The sequence below is a fragment of the Vulpes lagopus genome, chromosome 15 (assembly GCF_018345385.1).
Source record: "Vulpes lagopus strain Blue_001 chromosome 15, ASM1834538v1, whole genome shotgun sequence".
NCBI classification, from domain to species: Eukaryota; Metazoa; Chordata; class Mammalia; order Carnivora; family Canidae; genus Vulpes; species Vulpes lagopus.
The window spans coordinates 38,392,582-38,413,572 of NC_054838.1; the positions used below are offsets into that span (position 1 = coordinate 38,392,582).

The 20,991-nt window shown below is 36.5% G+C and overlaps 1 protein-coding gene across 2 annotated transcripts in view; it reads right to left on the bottom strand.

Moving 5' to 3' along the window:
- Positions 1-20,991, bottom strand: part of GRM5 (glutamate metabotropic receptor 5) — a 514,508-nt gene that overhangs the window by 135,085 nt on the left and 358,432 nt on the right. For both annotated transcript variants that reach the window (XM_041729572.1, XM_041729571.1), the window contains exon 4: positions 13,799-14,034. In XM_041729572.1, the coding sequence (XP_041585506.1) occupies positions 13,799-14,034 (236 nt within the window). The remainder of the gene's footprint in view (positions 1-13,798; positions 14,035-20,991) is intronic.

Genomic DNA, 20,991 nt, shown 5'->3' on the forward strand with positions numbered 1-20,991 from the left:
CTTAACTGGATTATTTTTTGGGTGTTGAGTTTGATGAGTTCTTAGAGATTTTGGATACTAACCCTTTACCAGATGTGTCATTTGCAAATATCTTCTCCCATTCTGAAGGTTGCCTTTCAGTGTTGTTGTTTCCTTTGCTGTGCAGAAGCATTTCATTTTGATGAAGTCTCGATAGTTTGTTTGCTTTTGTTTCTTTGCCCCAGGAGATATATCTAGAAAAATGTTGTTACAGCCAGTGTTAAAGAGGTTACTGACTGTGTTCTGTTTTAGGATTTTTATGGATTCAGATCTAACCTTTAGGTCTTCAACCCATTTTGAGTTTATTTTTGTGTATAGTGTAAGGAAGTGGTCTAGTTTCATTCTTCTGCATGTTGCTGTCGAGTTTTCCCAATATCATTTATTGTAGAGACAGTTTTTTCCCCCATTGGATATTCTTCCCTGCTTTATCAAAGATTTGTTGACCATATAGTTGTGGGTCCAAGAAATACAATAGATTTTTTTGTACATTAATCTTGCATACTACAAACTTAATGAATTCACTGTAACTTTTGAAGATTCCGCTGGATTTTCTAGGTAGGCAATTATGTCATTTATTAACAAAGATAGTTTTACTTCATCAATTTCAAATCTGGTGACTTTTTTTCTTTAGTTGCTATAGTCTAGTTTCATTGACTAGAACCTCTGGTGGTAAGAGTCAAACTCCTTATTGCCTGAGCATACAAGGAAATTTTACAAGGTTGAGGAGGTTTATGTCTATTCCTAGTTTGTTGAGAATTTTATCATAAATTCCTATTAGGTTTTAATATTTAATACTTCTGTAGGTTTTTTAATACAATAAATTATACTGACCTCTTTCTGAATATTAAACGAATCTTACATTTTGGGATCTTACTTTGTCATTATTTAGTATATTTTATACATATAGTTGGATATAGTTTGCTAAAGTTTTGTTTAGAATATTTATACCAATGTTCCTGAAGCATATAGTTCTTTTCTTGTGATATCCTGGCATGGTTTTATAACAGGGTAATGTTGGCCACATTGATTGAATGGGGAAGTATTCTTGCCTTAAGTTTTTGGTGGAGTTTATGTTAGAATTTCTATCAGTTTGTCCTTAAGTTCATAGTAGTGAAATTCATCAGTGAAACCATCTGGCCTGTAGTTTTCTTTGTGGGAGAATTTTTAACTACAAATTTAATTTCTACAATAAAAAAAAATAATTTCTACAATAGATGTAGGACTATTCAGGGTGTCTATTCTTCAGGGATCTTTGGTAGTTTATGAATTTCAAGGAATTTCTCCATTTTATCTAAGCTGACTAATTTATTGGATTAAATTGTTTTTTAAAATGTCCATTTTTGGGCAGCCCCAGTGGCTTAGTGGTTTAGCGCCGCCTTGAGCCCAGGGCATGATCCTGGAGTCCTGGGATCGGGTCCCACATCGGGCTCCCTGCATGGATCCTGCTTCTCCCTCTGCCTGTGTCTCTGCCTCTCTCTCTCTCTCTCTCTCTCTCTCTCTCTCTCTTTCTGTCTCTAATAAATAAATAAAATCTTTAAAATAAAATAAAATGTCTATTTTCCATTTCATATTTGTTGACTCTGGATAATGTTTTATTTCTCTCATTCCCAATATCTACAATTCGTTTTTCTTTATTTTCCTGATAAATCTGTTTTTTTTTTCAACTGTATTGATCTTTTAAAAAAACCAGACTTTAGTTTCATTGATTTTCTCTATTGTATTTCTGGTTTATATTACACTGATTTTCACTCTGATATATTACTTCCTTCCTTCTACTTACCTTTTGTTTAATTTGCTCTTCTTTTCCAAATTTCTTAAGGTAACTCTGTGATCATTGACTAGAGATAATTTTTTTTTCTACGATAGCAAGTTAATGCTACAAAATTTCCCCTAAGTGTTGTGTTAGCACTCTGAACTACAAGTTTTTCTAGTCTGACAGCTGTGGACAGACACTATTCCTTGTCCCATGTGGGTGCCATAGTGTTCTCCCTAATCCTATGAGGGTTCTTTCCCAGGTCTGAAGTATTATTCTCAAATGCACACAGTGATCAATACTCAGCTGGATATTCAAGAAGGAACCTCTGCTGATCTCCAGAGTTTTCACTTCCTGGACCTCTCTACTCTTTGTTCCTGTGCTCTGAGAACTCTAGCTTCCTAGGTTTCTCTGAACTCACAATTCCATCTTCTTAACTCAGAGGGCTCACCTGTATCATTTCTTATTTATTTTATTTTTTTAAGATTTTATTTTTATTTGACAGAGAGTGCACAAGCAGGAGGAGCTGTAGGCAGAGGGAGAGGGAGAAGCAGAGTCCCTGCTGAGAAAGGAGCCCAATGCGGGACTCGGTCTCAGGACCCTGGGATCATGACCTGAGCCAGAGTCAGATGCCTACCCGACTGAGCCACCCAGGCACCCTTATTTCCTGTTTCTTAAGAATGACTGTCCTTCATCACTTGATATCCAATGTCTTGAAAACTGTTGTTTTATATATTTTGTCTTGTTGTGTTGGGGATTTACCCCAAAGATACAGATGAAATGAAACACTGGGACACCTGCACCCCAATGTTTCTAGCAGCAATGTCCACAATAGCCAAACTGTGGAAGGAGCCTCGGTGTCCATCGAAAGATGTTTATGCTGCTATTTTAAGAAGGAGAGTAAATCCAGGCTCTTCTACTTCATCTTTGCTCAGAGAAGGCACTTTCCCATCACATCTTTAAGTGTCTTCCCATATATCATCATACTTAAGCCTCACTACAGTCTTCTGTAAATTAGGGATCAGTTTTAAAACTCATCTCATCCCACACATGAGAAAATGAGGGACCCAGAGATGCCTAATGGTGACTACAGGTTATTTATTTATTTATTTATTTATTAAAGATTTTATTTATTTATTCATGAGAGACAAAGAGAGGCAGAGACATAGGCAGAGGAAGAAGCAGGTTCCATGCAGAGAGCCCAAAGTGGGACTTGATCCCGGGACTCCAGGAGCACACCCTGAGCTGAAGGCAGACACCCAACTGCTGAGCTACCCAGACGTCCCTGATTGAGTTTTTTAATATAGATCATCTGGGCATAAATCTAATGCTTTTTACAGTGCACCTGTATGCATTAAGTGACTGATTCAGCAAGCTTGTCTGGTCTCTCTAGTTTATTGTAAATATCTTTAATACATGTGCATTCCATTTCTAGTGTCTTAAGAGTTTGAAAACTCTCTTTGCCGTTTCTAATGCAAGGGTTTTCTTCTGGGGATCTCTTTGAGTACTTTTTGATAGTAGCCATTCATCATGAAGAATTATATGCGCTGACAGTTACTTGGATGGATAATTACTCTTATTTCTTAAACTCTGGAATTCAAATAAGAAATGTGACAGATTATGTTTCTTAAAACTTTGATATGTTAATATCTGGGGCCCTGATATGGCTCTATGTTCTATTTCTAAAGTAGAGTCCAAGATGGTGAAATTCTTCCCTTCTGGCAATGAAAAGTATCAAAATGCAACAAATCCAAGAATCATACTAAGCCAAAACTGACACATCAAATTCTAATTTACTTAATTCTTTGGCTGATATAAAGACAGAAATGGGCTTCTGCTTAGCATACTTTATCACATATACTAGGATAATGTGATAAAATTTCTTTTTCAGTATATGGTTTTTAAATTGTCTTAGTGTTGCCTTTCCCAAAATATGGTGATATTCAATGTTACATAAGATGAGTTCATAGTAAAACAAAACAACAGAGGAGATGACTAATTAAAGAAAAGTATTTGATTTTTTTTTACAATGGGATTTGTCCTTTTCCAACATGTGGATATACATTATAAATCTCTAAAAAATGGATACAGAATGTAATAACCCAAAATATGCAACCATGGAATCCTCTTTTCATATTGGATTAGTTTTCTTTCCAAGTGCTATCTTGGAAATATTAATGTAGCATAAGGATGAGAAATATCTAATCTGGGGGTTAGCTGTGGCATTTCATTTATTTAGCCTTTGTGATGCCTTTACTATATAGTTCAGCTCCTCTTATCTGGACAATTATTTTTTCCTCAGTGTACTGTTTTGGGTTTTCCAGTCATGTTTTCAGACAGAAGTGCTGAAGAGTTTTGAGCAATGGCTAAGCCACTAATAGGTGTGTATTTTTTTTAAGATTTATTTATTGGGGCACCTGGGTGGTTCAGTCATTTAAGTGTCTGACACTTGATTTTGGCTCAGGTCATGATACCAGGGTTGTGAGATGGAGTCTTGTTTCTGGCTCCACACTGTATGGAGCCTGCTTGAGATTCTTTCTCTTCCTTTCCCCCATCTCTCTCTCTCTCTCCCTCTCTTAAACTATTATTTATTTATTTATTTATCTATTTATTTATTTATTATTTATTTATTTATTTATTTATTTATTTAAAAGCTAGAGAAAGAGAGAAGAAGGGGGATGAGCAGAGGGAGAAGGGGATGGTGAGAGAGAATCCTTAAGCAGATCCTTTGGTGAGTGTAGAACCTAATGCAAGACTCTACCCCAGGACCGTGACATCATGATCTGAGCTGAAATCAAGAGTCAGCCACTTAACTTACCAAGCTACCCAGGCACTCTAAAATCACTAATAAGAGCTTTAAAAGCAAACAATATGGCAGAAAAAAATTTTGATGCATAGGAAGTATCCTTTAACTAATCCACCTCAGGTACTTATGACTCATATTCATCAGAAAAAATGTGGACACCTCTGGTTAGAAACTTGCTCTAACAAAAAGGGAAAAGAGCTACCTCCAAGCCAGTGTAATTAACCTTTCTGAATATAGGTAATGCTTTTAATGTTACAAAATTCCACACACTCCATCAATGCTATTTGTACTGCTAGTATCTTTTATATAGAAAACACATAATGGTAATAAGCTACCATGATTTGAGCAATTTAAATTAATTTGTAATTTGTTAACTGCAACAGCTTGTGCATAAAAATAAGGCACTTGCGTATATAAACACACACATGTTCACACAGGATATGCAAGGCACAGTTCAGTTCACTGATAATGCTGAACTACATAAAAATTCTAGATGCAGGCAACAAACCCACAGTGACCCTGGGACCTGCATCCCACAGAATGGGAACCACTTTTCTAGGCCCTGTAGACATTATAAGTCTACTTGGGTTCAAGAGAAATGAAATCATATTAATTTAACAATATTTATCACATACTTGCTCTATAAGGCATCATGTTAGAAATTTGGAAAACATAGATGAGTAATACAGTTCTCCTTGAGAAATGTATAATTTAATGGAGACAGACAGACATAAAATGTTTACATACTGGTGTAACAATGTGAAAAATCCACTTATATGTTAGTGTAATATAGTAGAAAATATTCTATTGCTGTAGCTGCTTTATATTCTATGAAGATGGCATCATATTTTCTCTGGAGCAAGGGGTTTCTGTTTGGCAATGTAACTTCAGCAGCAGTTTTGTGCTCAAAAAGTGAGCACTTCCTTCACCAAGTATAGATTTTTGAAGGAGACAAGAAAACAGTGAAATAGCTCAACAGCTCTACCTATGAAATAGAGAGATATTTACTGTGGTATATAAAAATATTAAGAGGGAAGGTGGTAAGGGTTACAGAGAAAGAAAGGGAGAGGACTCGAGCAACATGCAGCAGAAATGTGGTGGGAGTGGGAGGTGTGGGGGAGAGTATTGTGAGCAATTTGAACTGGAAGGAATATTAGACTGGATATAGTAGCTGTAGGACTTTTATTTGGAAGTGGGGTAGTTAAGGTAAACTCATTAAATTAGAACATGAACACAGAAGTGTAAAAATCACAACTATACATTAAGTTTTTTTCAAAAGAAACACATCCTAGTGATCATTACCTGATCAAGAAATAAGCACATCACTGGAGCCCCAGAAATGCCCTTCTGACCAAAGGACTTTTATGTAGGCATGGCATTCTAAAATAGATGAGTGCAATCTGTGAAGTGTTTGGAGCACAGACTTCTTGAGCTTAAGGATCAGAAGATGAGATTTGAAAAACATATATAGGGAATTTAAAGAGTTTTGGCTTGGGGCAAAGAGATGGGTTTCCTTTTTGTAGACATTGGAGAATCACAGAAGATCACTAAGAATGGGAGTCACCTGATGAGATTCATTCATTTTTTTAAAGATTTTATTTATTTATTTCAGAGAGAGAGAAAGCAATCTTGAGCATGGGGAGGGGCAGAAGAAGAAGTGGACTCTCCACTGAGTAGGGATCCCATGTAGGGCTTGATCCCAGGACCTTGGGATCATGACCTAGCCAAAGGTAGATGCTTAACCCACTGAGTCACCCAGGCACTCTGAGATTCATTCTTTAGATGGATTCTTTGGAGCTAGTTGTCAGCATAAAATGAAAAAGGAGGAAGCTGGTATCAACGAGAAGATTAAATAGGAAGATTATTCTAATATGTGAGGTAAGAGATCATGAAGAACCAAATCACAGCAGTGGTATAATAAAGATTTGAATTCAGCCATCAATGAGAAACAGAGAACTGACATGGAAGATGTTCAAACAGTGGAATTAACAGTATTTATTCACCGGTTGGCTGTGAGGATGATAGAAAGGGATAGGAGAGGACCTATTCCTATATCTTAGGAGACAGAGTGGATGGGTGTATCATTTACTAAAACTGGAGATGCAAAAAGGAGGAACTCAAAGTTTGGGGCTATGGTTGCAAAAGTTATAATGAGGTGAGTTTTAGGTATGTAAGTTTGAGGTGCCCTCAGGACATCCAGGTGAGAATGTTTGTGTATTAATGTCATAAATGACATCTCTGGAAGCTACTGGAAGTGACAGGGAGAAATCATAGAAAGGAGACAGCAAATGAATGTCAGTGGGTGACAGTATAACTGTAAAGGAAATGGGTCCTTAAATTGGCTCAAAAACAGAATAGCATACAGTTACTAGAAAATAGTTTTAATTTAATTCTCTATAGCTTTTATTACTGGGTTATTTAAATAATGAGAAAAGTTAAACTATATTCTTCATACTTTTAATTTACTATCACTATTAGTCATTTAATTGATAAGTCAAGTCTAAAATAATTGTGCAGTTTAAGTAAAACTTACTGAAACTGGGCTCACTGTTAATAGTACATAAACCTAGATTCTGTCAAAACCACATGCTCAAAACACCAAAGGGTATAGTTCTCAATCATCACTACCTGTGCAATCTCAATTTGGTTATATAAATGAACCCTGCAATTTCTAATGTCCAAAATGCTTATACTTCAGTTAATTTTTGTTTTATTTATTTATTTATTTATTTACTTATTTATTTATTTATTTAAATTTTTGTTTTATTTTTAAGCAAGGTTCATTTAATTCCCTCATGGCTTTGGAGCCTGGAAGTCAGAAATCAAGGTATGTCAACAGGGCTGTGCTTCCTCTGAGACTCCTGGTAAAATCCTTTCTTGCCTCTTCCTAGCCAGTGGTGGTGGCCATTGGTCTCTGGCATTCCTATCCTTGTGTTGCATCACTCAAGTTTCTGTCATCTGCCACTTTTCTTATGTGTCTCTCTTTGTGTCTCTGTATCACTTCTCCTCTTTTGGGGGGATTAAGAGCGCAACTTTATATTACCTAATTACATCCACAATGAAGCTATTTCTTAATAAAGTCACCTTCTGAGGTGCTGGGAAAGGACATGAAGTATGCCTGGGGGAGGAGGTGTAACTTCACATAGTATATGACACTTCTGGGAAAAAGAGAAGCCAGAAGTACACTTGGATACTGAAATGACCCGGTATCTCAACTTATAAGCTGCAGGAGCCCTAAGTGCATGACAGCCAGTTTCCCTTGTGATTCATTTGCTGATTCTGGGGGCTCCACAGAGGCTCAAGATTAGGAAGAGGAAAATTGAAATTTCCCATTGTTTTATACTATTGGAAAGAAAAGCCTCACCTGAGGAATAGAAACTGCTCAAACTTCAATTAGTCCTTTTCTCATAATGCATGTCAAATTTAGAAAATTATGGCTGGAGAACAAAGATCAAAAATAGTTAAAACTCTGAGTGATTCAATCAGCCAGGGCACAGGATATACTAGCTAGACTTTCAATTGAAATTCCATGTCAACTGTTCCTGCAAGACATTTTTAAACCAGAGATTGACGACTTCTATCTTTTGTTCCAACTTACCTCATTTCAATTTCTTTGAATCTGGAAAAGGCAAACCATCACTGGGGGAAGAATAATATAAAATTCAATCTGTATGGTATTTTATGCTCAATGTCTAGCACAAAAGAAAACATACACTAGATGTGTCAAGAAGCACAAAATGTGACCAGTATGAAAAATAAGTCAACAGAAGAAGACTGAGAGAAGATCCAGATGTTAGAATTAGAAAAAAAGGGGACCTTAGAATTGCTATAATCAATATGTTGAAGGAAACAGAATAAATGATTGAAAAAAATGGATGAGAAAGAATATTTCAACAGAAAATTGAGTACTATAAAAAGGAAAAAAAGACATTCTGGGACCATAAAGCCCCATATCTGACATTAAAAATTTCTTATTTTGGTTAACAACTCACTGGACATAGATGGAGACAATGACTGGTGAAATCAAAGGCCAAATAATAGAAAAGAATCAATTTGAAGCACAGAGAGAAAAGAGATAGAAAAGAAAGCTGAGAGAAAAAGTCACCTTTATGACAAAGTCAAATAATCTAATAGGTGTATTTGGGCACAAGAAAGAGCGGAGAGAGAAAAATGTGGCAGAAGGAATGTTTCAGGAAATAATATCTGGGAAATTTTCAGAACTGTATCAAGTTCTTTAATCCACAGATTAGAGGAGTTCTTTTTAAAAAAGATTTTATTAATTTATTCATGAGAGAGAGAGAGAGGCAGAGATACAGGCCGAGGGAGAAGAAGACTCCCTGTGGGGAGCCTGATGTGGGACTGGATCCCAGGATCCCAGGATCATGACCTTAGCCAAAGGCAGACGCTCAACCACTGAGCCACCCAGGTGCCCCAGTTTGAGAAGTTTCATTCAATCCAAAGAATGAAATGTATAAGGGAAATCTCACCTAATCTCATCATAATCAACTAGAAACTTAAGAAAAAACTTAAAAGTCCAGAAAAAAAGACACATTGCCATCCAGAGAAGGATGTTAAGAATGATGGCTAAATTCTCAATGAAATCATGGAATTCAGAAACAAATGGAATGTTGTTTTGAAAGAAAAAAATTATTGGAGAAAACCTGGCAATATAGAATGCTATACTTGTGAATATTTCTTTTTTCAAAAATAAAGGTGAAATATAGATATTAGGGAAAAAAGCTGATAAAATTTGTTGCCAGTAGACCTATATCCCAAGAAATACTAAAATAAATTCTTTAGGTTGAAAAAAATCATGGTTAAAAGCAAAAAAGCACAAGAGGAATGAAGAGCACTGAAGTGGGTAAATATGACCATTGACCATTTAGAGCAACAATCCTAACAGAGCCTTGTAGCGTTCATAATACATATAGAAATAAATATGTAGTAATAGAAAAAAATAGTGTGAGGGTGATAAATATTTGCCATATTTTTAAATGTAAACAAAGACTAACTTAAAATTGTTTGTATTAAAGATTCATTCAATACAAATTCTATTGAAAACTAAATGAATTATACTGAGATGAAACAAAAATATTGAGTGGTGATAGAAGATAATAAAAATTATGATTAATCCACAAGAAGGCAGTAAAAGAGGAATAAAGAATCAAAGAACAGGGGGATCCCTGGGTGGCTCAGCGGTTTGGTGCCTACCTTTGGCTCAGGGCATGATCCTGGAGTCCTGGGATTGAGTCCCACATCGGGCTCCCTGCATGGAGCCTGCTTCTCCCTCTGCCTGTGTCTCTGCCTCTCTCTCTCTGCCTGTCTCTCTCATGAATAAATAAATAAAATCTTAAAAAAAAAAAAAGAATCAAAGAACAAATGAACAAATAGTAAACAAATAACAAATGAAAGAAATAGGAACTAGTAATAAGCCATGCTCTAATTGGGCAGTTTTCATGATACATGTATCTAACAAAGGACTCATACCACAGTATACAAGGAAGTCTTAAAACAGATGTTAAAAGATAATAAACTCAAAGAAATGTGTAAAAAAACTTGCACACTTTACAAAATAAGATGCCCAGATTTCCAATACGAGAAGAAATTTAACTTGGTAATATATAATTGAAAGCCAATAAAAATCACAATGTAGTACAAACACACACTGGCGGAATGTTGAAAATTAAAAAAGAATAGTACCAAGTGTTGACAAGAGTGCAGGGCAACTTGAACTCTCATACATGTCAATAAAAAGTAGAAATTAGTCTGATCACTTTGGAAAACTCCTTGGCACTATCTACTAAAGCTAAACATATGTGTAGCCTCTCATGTAGCAATTCTGTTACTAGGTATAGATCCAGCAGTAATTAGGGTATAAGTCTGCCAGAAGATATGTATATGTGCATTCATAAAATCTTTATTTAAAATACCTAAAATTCTAAATAATCCAAAGGTCTATTTATAGGAGAACTGATAGGTAAATTCTGGTAGTGTACCAAAACAAAGGGGCACTATATAGCAATAAAAAATAATAAACTACTAATACATGCAATGATGGGATGAACTCTGCTACATTACTTTGAGGAGAAAAGGGCAGACACAGAAAAGCAAATAATGTTAAGATTCTATTTATATGATGTACTAGAGAACAGGCAAAACTAACAGCATTGAAAGGATTCATAGGAATGGGGCATATTCTCTATAAAGCTACTGCTAATTCTCGAGTATGAGATTTAGATACTTCTCCTAACTTTTATACTTTGCCTTTCAAGAATCTCCTAAGAAAAATACGGTATCATAATTCAGCTATGAGTATTTCTATTCTTTGGGTTAAGCCGTTTTTCTTACTGAACTATCCATTAGATTTAAGGTACTGTACAGTGGGCAAGGTACAGCTTCTCAACTGGCATGAATTATAAACTCTTAACACTTCTTAACACTCCAACTCAAAAGTGGTTGTCTTATGCACATTGCCTGATGAAAGGGTTTAAGTACATTATATTTAGGGAAACACTGGTGATGTTCAGTAGTGTTATAAATATGAGTAAACTATCTGGGGCCTCTTTGAATATGGGGATAAAGACACAAAAGTAAATAAGGAAATACAGTCAAAAGTAGAGAGTAGTGAACATCTGGGTGTCTCATTGCATTCCATAGTCATATGCAAATAATTTTAAGATTTTTCTATTTTGTATCTTTGACCTATATATTAGTTATTATATAATGCAAATTTGATGGCAATTTTTAAAAACTGTAATATTCTCTCTCTTAGTATATCATGTATTTGTTAAACTTTAGAAAAACCTGAGTCCAAATATAAGTTTTGGTACTTAATAGTTAGGTGACCTTGAACAAGTTATTTTCTCTCTCTAAATCTTGGTTTTGTTATTTTTAAATAAGTATAATCATAGTGCTTCTCTTTTTCAGAAGAATAAGAGACGTATTACATATAAGTGTCTACTTTTCTGTACAAAATGACATCTGTTGTCACATAAGATTCTAGTGGAGGGGAGGTGGCTAAAAAGTGCATTGAAATACTAGAGTAAGGAACCAACTCTGAGCAGAGAAACCATATCTGGGTAGTCATGTGAAAGAGCTATAGCAATAGGTTGGAAGAGAGGCTTTTATAGAACAATTTCCGTAGAAATAATGTTCCGTGGAAATCAATTAAGTTTTTCAAGATTATACCTAAATAAGACCTCCAATGGTGGAAAAAAAAAATAAGAGAAACAACTATTTCAAGTAGAAAGCATTTCAGACAAAAAGGAATAGGAAAAGAACATTGGTACAAAAGAGGTAAAGACCACCTGGAAAAATCCCCTTAGGCACATTGGTTAGGGACTGTCACTAATTACTTAGGAAAAGATCTCATTGAAGATGAGATCAGATATATTGCTCACCCTTTATAACTCCCTTAATATAGTGACATATAGTACTCTGTACACAATCCTAGAACTGGAACAGAAAGAGGCATAATTTCCCAAATCTCAAGAGAGGAAAGAAGTCTGTTTCTATCAGAAAAACTGGATGGATTGGTGAAAAATATGAAATTAGCTATAAAAATTGAAATTGTGTAACAGAAGTCACAATGCTATTTATTCTTACACATTTTTTCCTCTGAAAATAAAAATAAAAACAAAGGAAATGAACAAGCATTTGGAGATTTTGGACAAACAGCATCTGAAGTGAGAGAGAAATGAATGCAGGCTCACACCATGAGCCTTCTGTGATTTCTGGATTTCAGTGACCAGTGCAATATCCCACGCTCTGACATCTCTCCCCTCCTCACCACCCAAATAGGAACTGACATAAGGTTGCTAAGCTCTTATTTAAGCAAGTACTGACATTTGAAAACAATCACAAATCACCATTTACTCTCATATTCATTCTACAAGAGAATGAACTGATGCCAAAAAACATAGGATGGATATGAACTGGGAGGGAAAGTACATTTTGAAAAATTCTCTGTATCATTCCCATTATTCTCATTTTTGTGCTGGTATGTGACAACTTCTCTGTGGACAGGAATTAGGCTGTGGGCCAGGATTTCAAACCCATTGCCCCAGTACACTGCTGTGTTTCAGCATTGAGAATAAAGGCACCTATTACCATCAACCAAAACATTTTATTCCTATGCAAATATGTATGGGTTTTTTTTGTTGTTGTTGTTACACAATGTGGGGGATAAGGCAGTCTCAACAAATCCCTTATCAATTTTAACAAACCTTAATTTTTGCAAGCTTGGACAAATAGATCAATATTGGCCCTACCTGGATTATCAGAGTCAAGATTCCCTTTCAGAGTGCAACAAATAATAGTAACCAAACCCTGTGTTTACCCCTTATAATATCACTTACAACATTGAATTGCAACACTGGCTGGCATGACTTCCTTCTAGACACTAAACCTCTTGAGGGCAGGAACTGCCTTTCCTCACCTTGTTATCCTTACAACCAAAGCAGTAGTTGGGACAAGGTAAGCAAGCCCTTCGAAGAACGAAGAACGGAAGAATGAATGGCTCTGGGTAGCCCCGGTGGCTCATGGTTTAGCGCCGCCGTTGGCCCAGGGCCTGATCCTGGAGACCCAGGATCAAGTCCCATGTTGGGCTCCCTGCATGGAGCCTGCTTCTCCCTCTGCTTGTGCCTCTGCCTCCCTCTCTCTGTGTGTGTGTCTCTCACAAATCAATCAATCAATCAATCTTAAAAAAAAAGAATGAATGGCTCTGCTCAGATTATGAAGAATAATAACTATACATAACAAATCCCTGCTACTATGTTATAGTTTATTGGTGCACTAGGAATTGGCTCTGTCCTTTAGTATTCCCTGATTCGTTCTTCAGAATATATGAAACCCTTACTAAGTGTTTAACACTGTGCTAACTGCTAAAGGTAATCAAAATGAGCAGACCGTAGTTCTTGCTTTCAAGGATGGCAACGGTGGTTCCTCTCTGGATCTCACAATACCCTTTTAGCACAGGACCTATTTCTTGAATGATATAAATAGTAAAATTGTTTGAAATCTCCATGGAGTAAAGATTTGCTCTGATATGCTTTTCTTAGTGATAATAAAATTCATTTATCACTGTAAATAGCCCAATACCCACTCTGTTTGTGTAAGAGTCCTCTCCTCTAACAGGTTACAGCCACCAACCCCATGACACAGTTGACTTAAATTGGAGCCTTCGCCTTATCCTCTATAAATGAAACAAGAAATCTTCTTACTATTGCAAGTCTTGTTGTATTTGCTGTTCTCCTGTGCAAACCCTTCCAGCCTGCACTGAAAACGATGCTGCCAAAATTCTTGAAACCAAGGGTTTCGAAGGTTTGTTTCTGGCCGGAGCTTCAGATAGTAATCATCAAACCACTTGACATCGGGAGATTGCAGCTTGATTGTGATCCCACCAACAGCTTCTCGCTGATATCCATCTGTCACATCATACCTGTCAGCCCAGCCATCACTGTGGGGAGACAAAAACCAGCTCAGCTTAGAACAGATACCTTCTAAGCAAATGATTCCATATTTGCTTTCTTTTTGAACAGATCAGTCCTTACATGGCTACCCAGGCCACACAAGACTACATTATACCTACATGATTCCTGAGATACAAGCTTAGCATAGAATATACAATACTAAGAGTGCTAAGAAGGCACCAGTTTCAATAATTCCAGACTGTGGAGAATAACCTAATGCTTTTGGCAGGATTTTACTGGTTGTAAAATACAGTACATGCATGGAAATTGCAATGAAATCACTATTCACACTATTTATTGAATGTTTAATAGCTAGGCCAAGTTAACTCTAAATTCATTCTGTTCCTTTACCTTATAATAACTACTATAATGATCATAAGGTAAAAATTAAAATATTTCTAAAACACAACTAATATTAATGTAACCATCCTATGATGTGATATTCACTTTTTTTCACCTTTTATGAGTAAATTATAGAGAGGTTAAAAAAACTGCTGCTAATGGTCATTCTGTTAAATATAGATTCTTCAGCACTTCAAACTGTAGTCCTATTAGTCCTATATGCTCTTTCCTGTCACATGGTACTTCTGTATTTAAAATGCACATATGAGATCATGTTTTGCATTGGACAGATTAAAAACTTTTTAAAATAAGCCATCAAGGATAGGTGACAGGGATCATACACCTCAATATTACTATCATTCTATGCACTGATCACTCAAAATAACCTAGGGATTTTTAAAAAATATTTATTTATTTATTATTTATGATAGAGAGAGAGAGAGAGAGAGAGAGAGAGAGGCAGAGACACAGGAGGAGGGAGAAGCAGGCTCCATGCTAGGAGCCTGATGCGGGACTCGATCCCGGGACTCCATGATCGTGCCCCAGGCCAAAGGCAGGCACCAAACCGCTGAACCACCCAGGGAATCCCCTAACCTAGGGAATTTAAAATAAAATAGTTTGAAAGCAGAGAGTTCATGTTACAACAGAGTAAGGGGAAAGTATTCTAAGCTTATTTGGAAAATATGTGACACATAACATGGGAAATAAAGGACATAAAAAGATGTTTATATCAAATTGGGCATACTTCGGGGCATTCAGGACAAAAGATACTGACTTGTCCATCCTCTCTCTCACTGGAAGATGCGCAACTTGTACTAAGTATCTGATGGGACACAGTGGTGTTGTCCTTCCTTTGAAGACATGCAAGTGTTTTTTTAGGAAAGATAAATTCAAGGGACATTTTAACATTGAGAAAAAGTAGTAAAGAGGGAAGAGAAGGAGTTTGGAGAGAGCTGAGGGGAAGAACAGAAAGGAGTCTCCTGAATGCAAAGTAAAAGCTTTTGGAGGTAAGGGGGTGGGGGGGGCAGGCACTGGGGGAACGGGGAGGGAAAGGATTTACATTTACAATAATTATCTCTTTCATTCATATTAAATATGTTTATCAGAATGCAAATTTCTTTTTATCTTCCTTTAAATGCATTTTTGTCTTTATTATTATTATTATTATTATTATTATTATTATTATTTTTTTTTTTTTGTAGGTGGAGAGCATGCTCCAATATTTTGCATATAATATCAGTGCTAAGGCAGGTATTATATAAGTAATTAAAACAAGTATAAAAAATATGTACTTTTTTCAGCATGCTCTGCTATGACAACTATGACTTAAAAACTGATAATGAGAGTTTTCCCAAAGGTCACAAATTACTCATTAAGATATCATAGGGGTTTACCATAACTTCAGATGTTTCCTAAGGCATCAGTGGGTGGAAGAGGAGAAAAAAAAATAAACAAACAAACTGAACCATTTCTTCATCTTAGTCGTCTCTGACAAAAGATATTTCATTAAAAATTGTGGTGAAATTTCAAAAACTTTTGTGGCAGATCAGGAAAAAAATAATAAGTCATGCAATATGTTTTGTCCCAGTGTTGAATTTGGTTACTTCACACATTCTCTTCCCTCAAATTCCTCATTTTCAGCTGCAGAAGATTTTATTTAAAGCTGACAAGTTGAAATGATGTGGGCTTGTTTGCTTCATTTTCTCCCTCTGTTGTGGAGGGTTTATTATATCACTGGTATGAGAGTGTGGGTCTCATTGGCGCTGGAGGAGATGCATGGGCGTGCTGCAAATGGGGCAGGAAGCACTGTTTGTCAAGCAGAGCCCCATTCTCAAAGAAGTGGGAATTTAAATTGCTCCTTTTGTTAATGCTAGCTCGCTCTTATGTAACACTATGATTATGAATATTACATAAGAAATGTAAGATTATAATAGGTCCAATTTACCCTTCACAATTCATTCATTGAATTTAATGGGGATTGTAAAAAGCTTGTCTTGATAAACTTTTTTGGAGGTAATATTTCCATGAAAAAGTATCCATGCCAGAGTGTGATAATTGACTCATTTCTCATCATGTTCTTTAGCTTTTTTTTCAGGTATAAATCTCTACTCCATATTTAAGAATCTAGCAAAATGTGTTTTATTAGTAGTCTCTAAGTTAGAGTTGGGAATTTAAAACAATTTAGTTCAGATGTTTCCATTCAACAGCAAAGTAAAAATTATCATGGAGTTTGTATGTAAACAGAAAATTCCTGTATCTATTTGACAAAAGAGAGTTATTCTATTTAAACTTACTGAGGAATACCTGCTATGTAAGTTTCAAGAAACTTTATTCCATGCTGGCTAAATTAGATGGTGTTATATTGACTTTAGGTTATTAAATATTAGCATTTTCATAAAAATGTGCTTTTAAGATTTGTGTTAAGATGACAGAGTATCTCTAAGTAAGAAATAATAAATCCAAAAGCAAAATGAAATGCCAAGAAAATCTTGAGCTTACTTTTCTATGATCTAATGCTTTACATTACATTGATAGGTCAGACTGTCAAATACTACTTAAAACGCTTTTGGGTGACATCTATTTTACCAAATAAGGAAAAAAAGAGTGGGGAGGAAGATAAGAAAAGAAACTAAAACTACACCGTATTTAAAGTACCTCTCTAGAATTAGGATCTATCTCCATGCATCCATCTATCCATCCATCCATATATCTAATTTCTCTAATCACTGGTGGGAATTTTACCCATCTCCCCATAATCCATTTCATTATTTTCCTTCCAATTCCTTGATATACCATCAATCCTCATTATTTGCAGATTCTTTTTTTTAATGATTTTATTTATTTACTCATGAGAGACACAGAGAGCGAGGTAGAGTCATAGGCAGAGGGAGAAGCAGGCACCCTGTGGGGAGCCCGATGCAGGACTCGATCCCAGGATCCTGGGGTCAGGACCTGAGCTGAAGGCAGACACTCAACCACTGAGCCACCCAGGTGCCCCTTATTTGCTAATTCTGTATGTGCAAATTTATATACGTGGTAAAATTTATTTGTATCCCCCAAATTAATACTCATGGCACTTTTATGATCATTTGCACATGTGCAGAGTGGCAAAAATTTTGAGTCTCTTCATGTGCACATTCCCAGCTGAAGTTGAACAACATGATCCTCTGCTTTCTTGTTTTACCTTTCATATTATAAACAAGTATCCTTTTCATGATCTATTTAATATCAGGGTTTTTGCATTTTCATGTTTTTGTTGTTATTGATTTCATTGTTTAAAATAACCCTGAAGCACAGTGCTGATGTGTTATTTAGAGTTCCCAAGTGCAAGAAGGCTGTGATATATCCTACATAGAAAATGCATTTTTAAAAAATCCATTGCATTCATGTATGAGTAAAGAGCACTATTGTGAGTTATATTAATGAATCAATAATACATGTTAAATAAGTTATCTTTATTTTTTTAAAGATTTTATTTATTTATTGAAACACAGAGAGAGAGAGACAGAGGCAGAGACACAGGCAGAGGGAGAAGCAGGCTTCACACAGGGACCCTGACATGGGACTCGATCCCGGGTCTCCAGGGTCACACCGCTGGCTGCAGGCAGCGCTAAACCGCTGCGCCACCGGGGCTGCCCTAAATAAGTTATCTTTAGACAAGAACACACATAAAGCAAGTTTTGCATTGTCTAGTTTATGGAAAAATTGTGATGAGAGACCCACAGCAATTTAAACCTATACTTCCCCTGGGGACAATGGTCATTATTCACTAATTCTGTGTTTGGTGCATGTTTATGGAACATAACTACTCTGAATAACAAGTATCAAGTGTACATTTACTATTCTTAATTTGAGCGCTGTTTAGTCAGACCTCTGGTTTTTCTTTGACTACAGAAACTAAGTGACTTGGACATTTGAAACAGGAAAAACATTTTTAGCTTACTTAGGTTGGCTTAACAGAGGAACAGAGGAATCTTTAATATGTACTCATTCTCAAAACACCTCTCCAGTAGATAACTTAGATTCTTAAAATTCTCCCTGAAGACATCTTAAGGACATGTGTATCTTGAAAGAATTTATCTTCATTTTCTTTTCAAATTGTATTACCAAAATATATATTCCTTTTTTTTTTTTAATTTTTTTTTTATTTTTTTTTAATTTATTTATGATAGTCACAGAGAGAGAGAGAGAGAGAGAGGCAGAGACACAGGCGGAGGGAGAAGCAGGCTCCATGCACCGGGAGCCTGATGTGGGATTCGATCCCGGGTCTCCAGGATCGCGCCCTGAGCCAAAGGCAGGCGCCAAACCGCTGCGCCACCCAGGGATCCCCAAAATATATATTCCTATTCTATGATCTACACTTCCTCCTTTCTCCTCTCAGCCCTCAATTCCCACTATTTCTCCTAGTTAGCAATTCATGAAAATTCAATTTTTATCTGTTTTCATAAGAAGGTTGTTGTTGGAAAAAAAAAAAAAAAAGAAGAAGGTTGTTGTTGAGCAAAATTGACTCTGGAATTTTCCAGCTGTAATTCATCTATTCTATATCTCTATAGCTTTCCTTATTTTCATCAACATTTATTGAATATCTACACCTCTTAGACTAAATTATTTTGTGGCATAAGCAGTTCCAATATCTCAGAAGTTTAGAACAAAAGTTTATTCAGGGCAGCCCCGGTGGCGCAGTGGTTTGGTGCTGCCTGCAGCCTGGGGTATGATCCTGGAGACCCCGGGATCGAGTCCCACGTCAGGCTCCCTGCATGGAGCCTGCTTCTCCCTCTCCCTGTGTCTCTGCCTCTCTCTCTGTGTCTATGAATAAATAAAGAAAATCTTTAAAAAAAATAATGAGTATATGCAAGGAAGAAATTCCTTTAAAAAAAAAGTTTATTCATTGCAGGTGGTCTTTAACTTTGCTCCATGTTGCCTTCATTCTGAGACATAGTCTGAAAGAACACTTTCCTTCTGGGACCTGGCCAATCTTGTAGAAGGAAAAAAACATACAATGGTTCTCAAGTAGTCTATTTAGAAGTGGCACAGGTCACTTTTGCTCATATTTCATTGATGAAAGCAAGTCATATGACCAAGCCTAATCTAAATGGGATGGGTGTATGTGATTTTTCCCATCTAGGGGATTAATGAATTTTGTGAAGAGAAATTCACTTTATAACATTTATTTTATGTATTGAAATTGTATTGAGACTGAGGAAAACATAAGTTACATAGGTTTTAGATACTATACTCTAAGAACAACAGTTTAGCGCAGGAATGAAAGAGGAGGATAGACATAAAAATAATCACATAAAAAAAATACTGTTGGAGGAGTGAAACAAATGCAATGTGAGAGAACATCAATAAATAATTCATTAGCTCTATATAAGAAGATCAGGTTTGTTTGTTTACTTATAAAAGGAAACTTATTTATTTATTTGAGAGAGAGAAAGTGTCCACAGGGGAGGAGCAGAGGGAGAGGGAGAGGGAGAGGGAGAGAGAACTTAAGCAGACTCCAATTCCAGTGCAGAGCCCAACATAGGGCTCAATCTCATGCTCCTGAGATCATGACCTGAGACAAAATCAAGTCAGACACTTAACCAACTGAGCCACTCAGGTGCCTCCAATTTTACTTTTTAAAATATTTATTTATTAGAGGGGAGAGGGGCAGAGGGTGAGGAAAAGAATCCCAACCAGACTCCCTGCTAAGCCAGGAGCCCCATTTGGCTCTATCTCAGGACCTGAGATCATGACCTGAGCAGAAACTAAGAGATTGGAGTTTAACCAATGGCGCCACCCAGGCACCCTGGAAGATCAGGGTTTTTTTTTCCCCCAAAGATTTCATTTATTCATTCATAAGAGACACAGGGAGAGAGAGAGAGAGGCAGAGACACAGAGAGGGAGAAGCAGGCTCCATGTAGGGAGCCTGACATGGGACTCCATCCCGGGACTCCAGGATCACACCCTGGGCCAAAGGCAGGTGCTAAACCACTGAGCCACCCAGGGATCCCCAAAGATCAGGTTTAAACTGAGTTTGATAAATATGGATAATGAGTTGATAACAGTATTTTGCACTGTTATTTTCTAGATAGGGAAAAGGTATTTGGCAATCAGGAAATAGTGATTATGAAGCATTGCAGCTACATAGATCACCTAGGATGGTGAACCAATGAGAAGTAAGCAAAGGAGGACCAGTTTTGAATGGTCTTTTGTGTTATCCCAAGGGTTTGGACTTTTTCATTCAGGCCACAGGGAGCCAGTGGTGGCTTTTAAGGTTGGAAATGAAATGAGAAGACTGAGAACTGGATGAACTTTGGTAGCAGTGTTACAGATCAGAGTGGTGATAGATGTGTGTTTAGGGAATCAAGTTAGAAAATGTGCTGCAAAAAAAAAAAAAAAAAAAAAAAGGAAAATGTGCTGCAGTGGTCACAGAACCGTTGGAGGACTGAATTTAAAGCAATAGCAGTGGTCATGCTAAGCCTAATTTATAAGGAATTCTAAGAATCCCTAGGAAGAGATGTGTAGAGAAGAGGAGTAAAGGGGGATTTTTACAGCTTATGGGAGACATTAATGATATCGTGACAATATTGCAGCGCCCATCCTAGATGTAAAGTAGA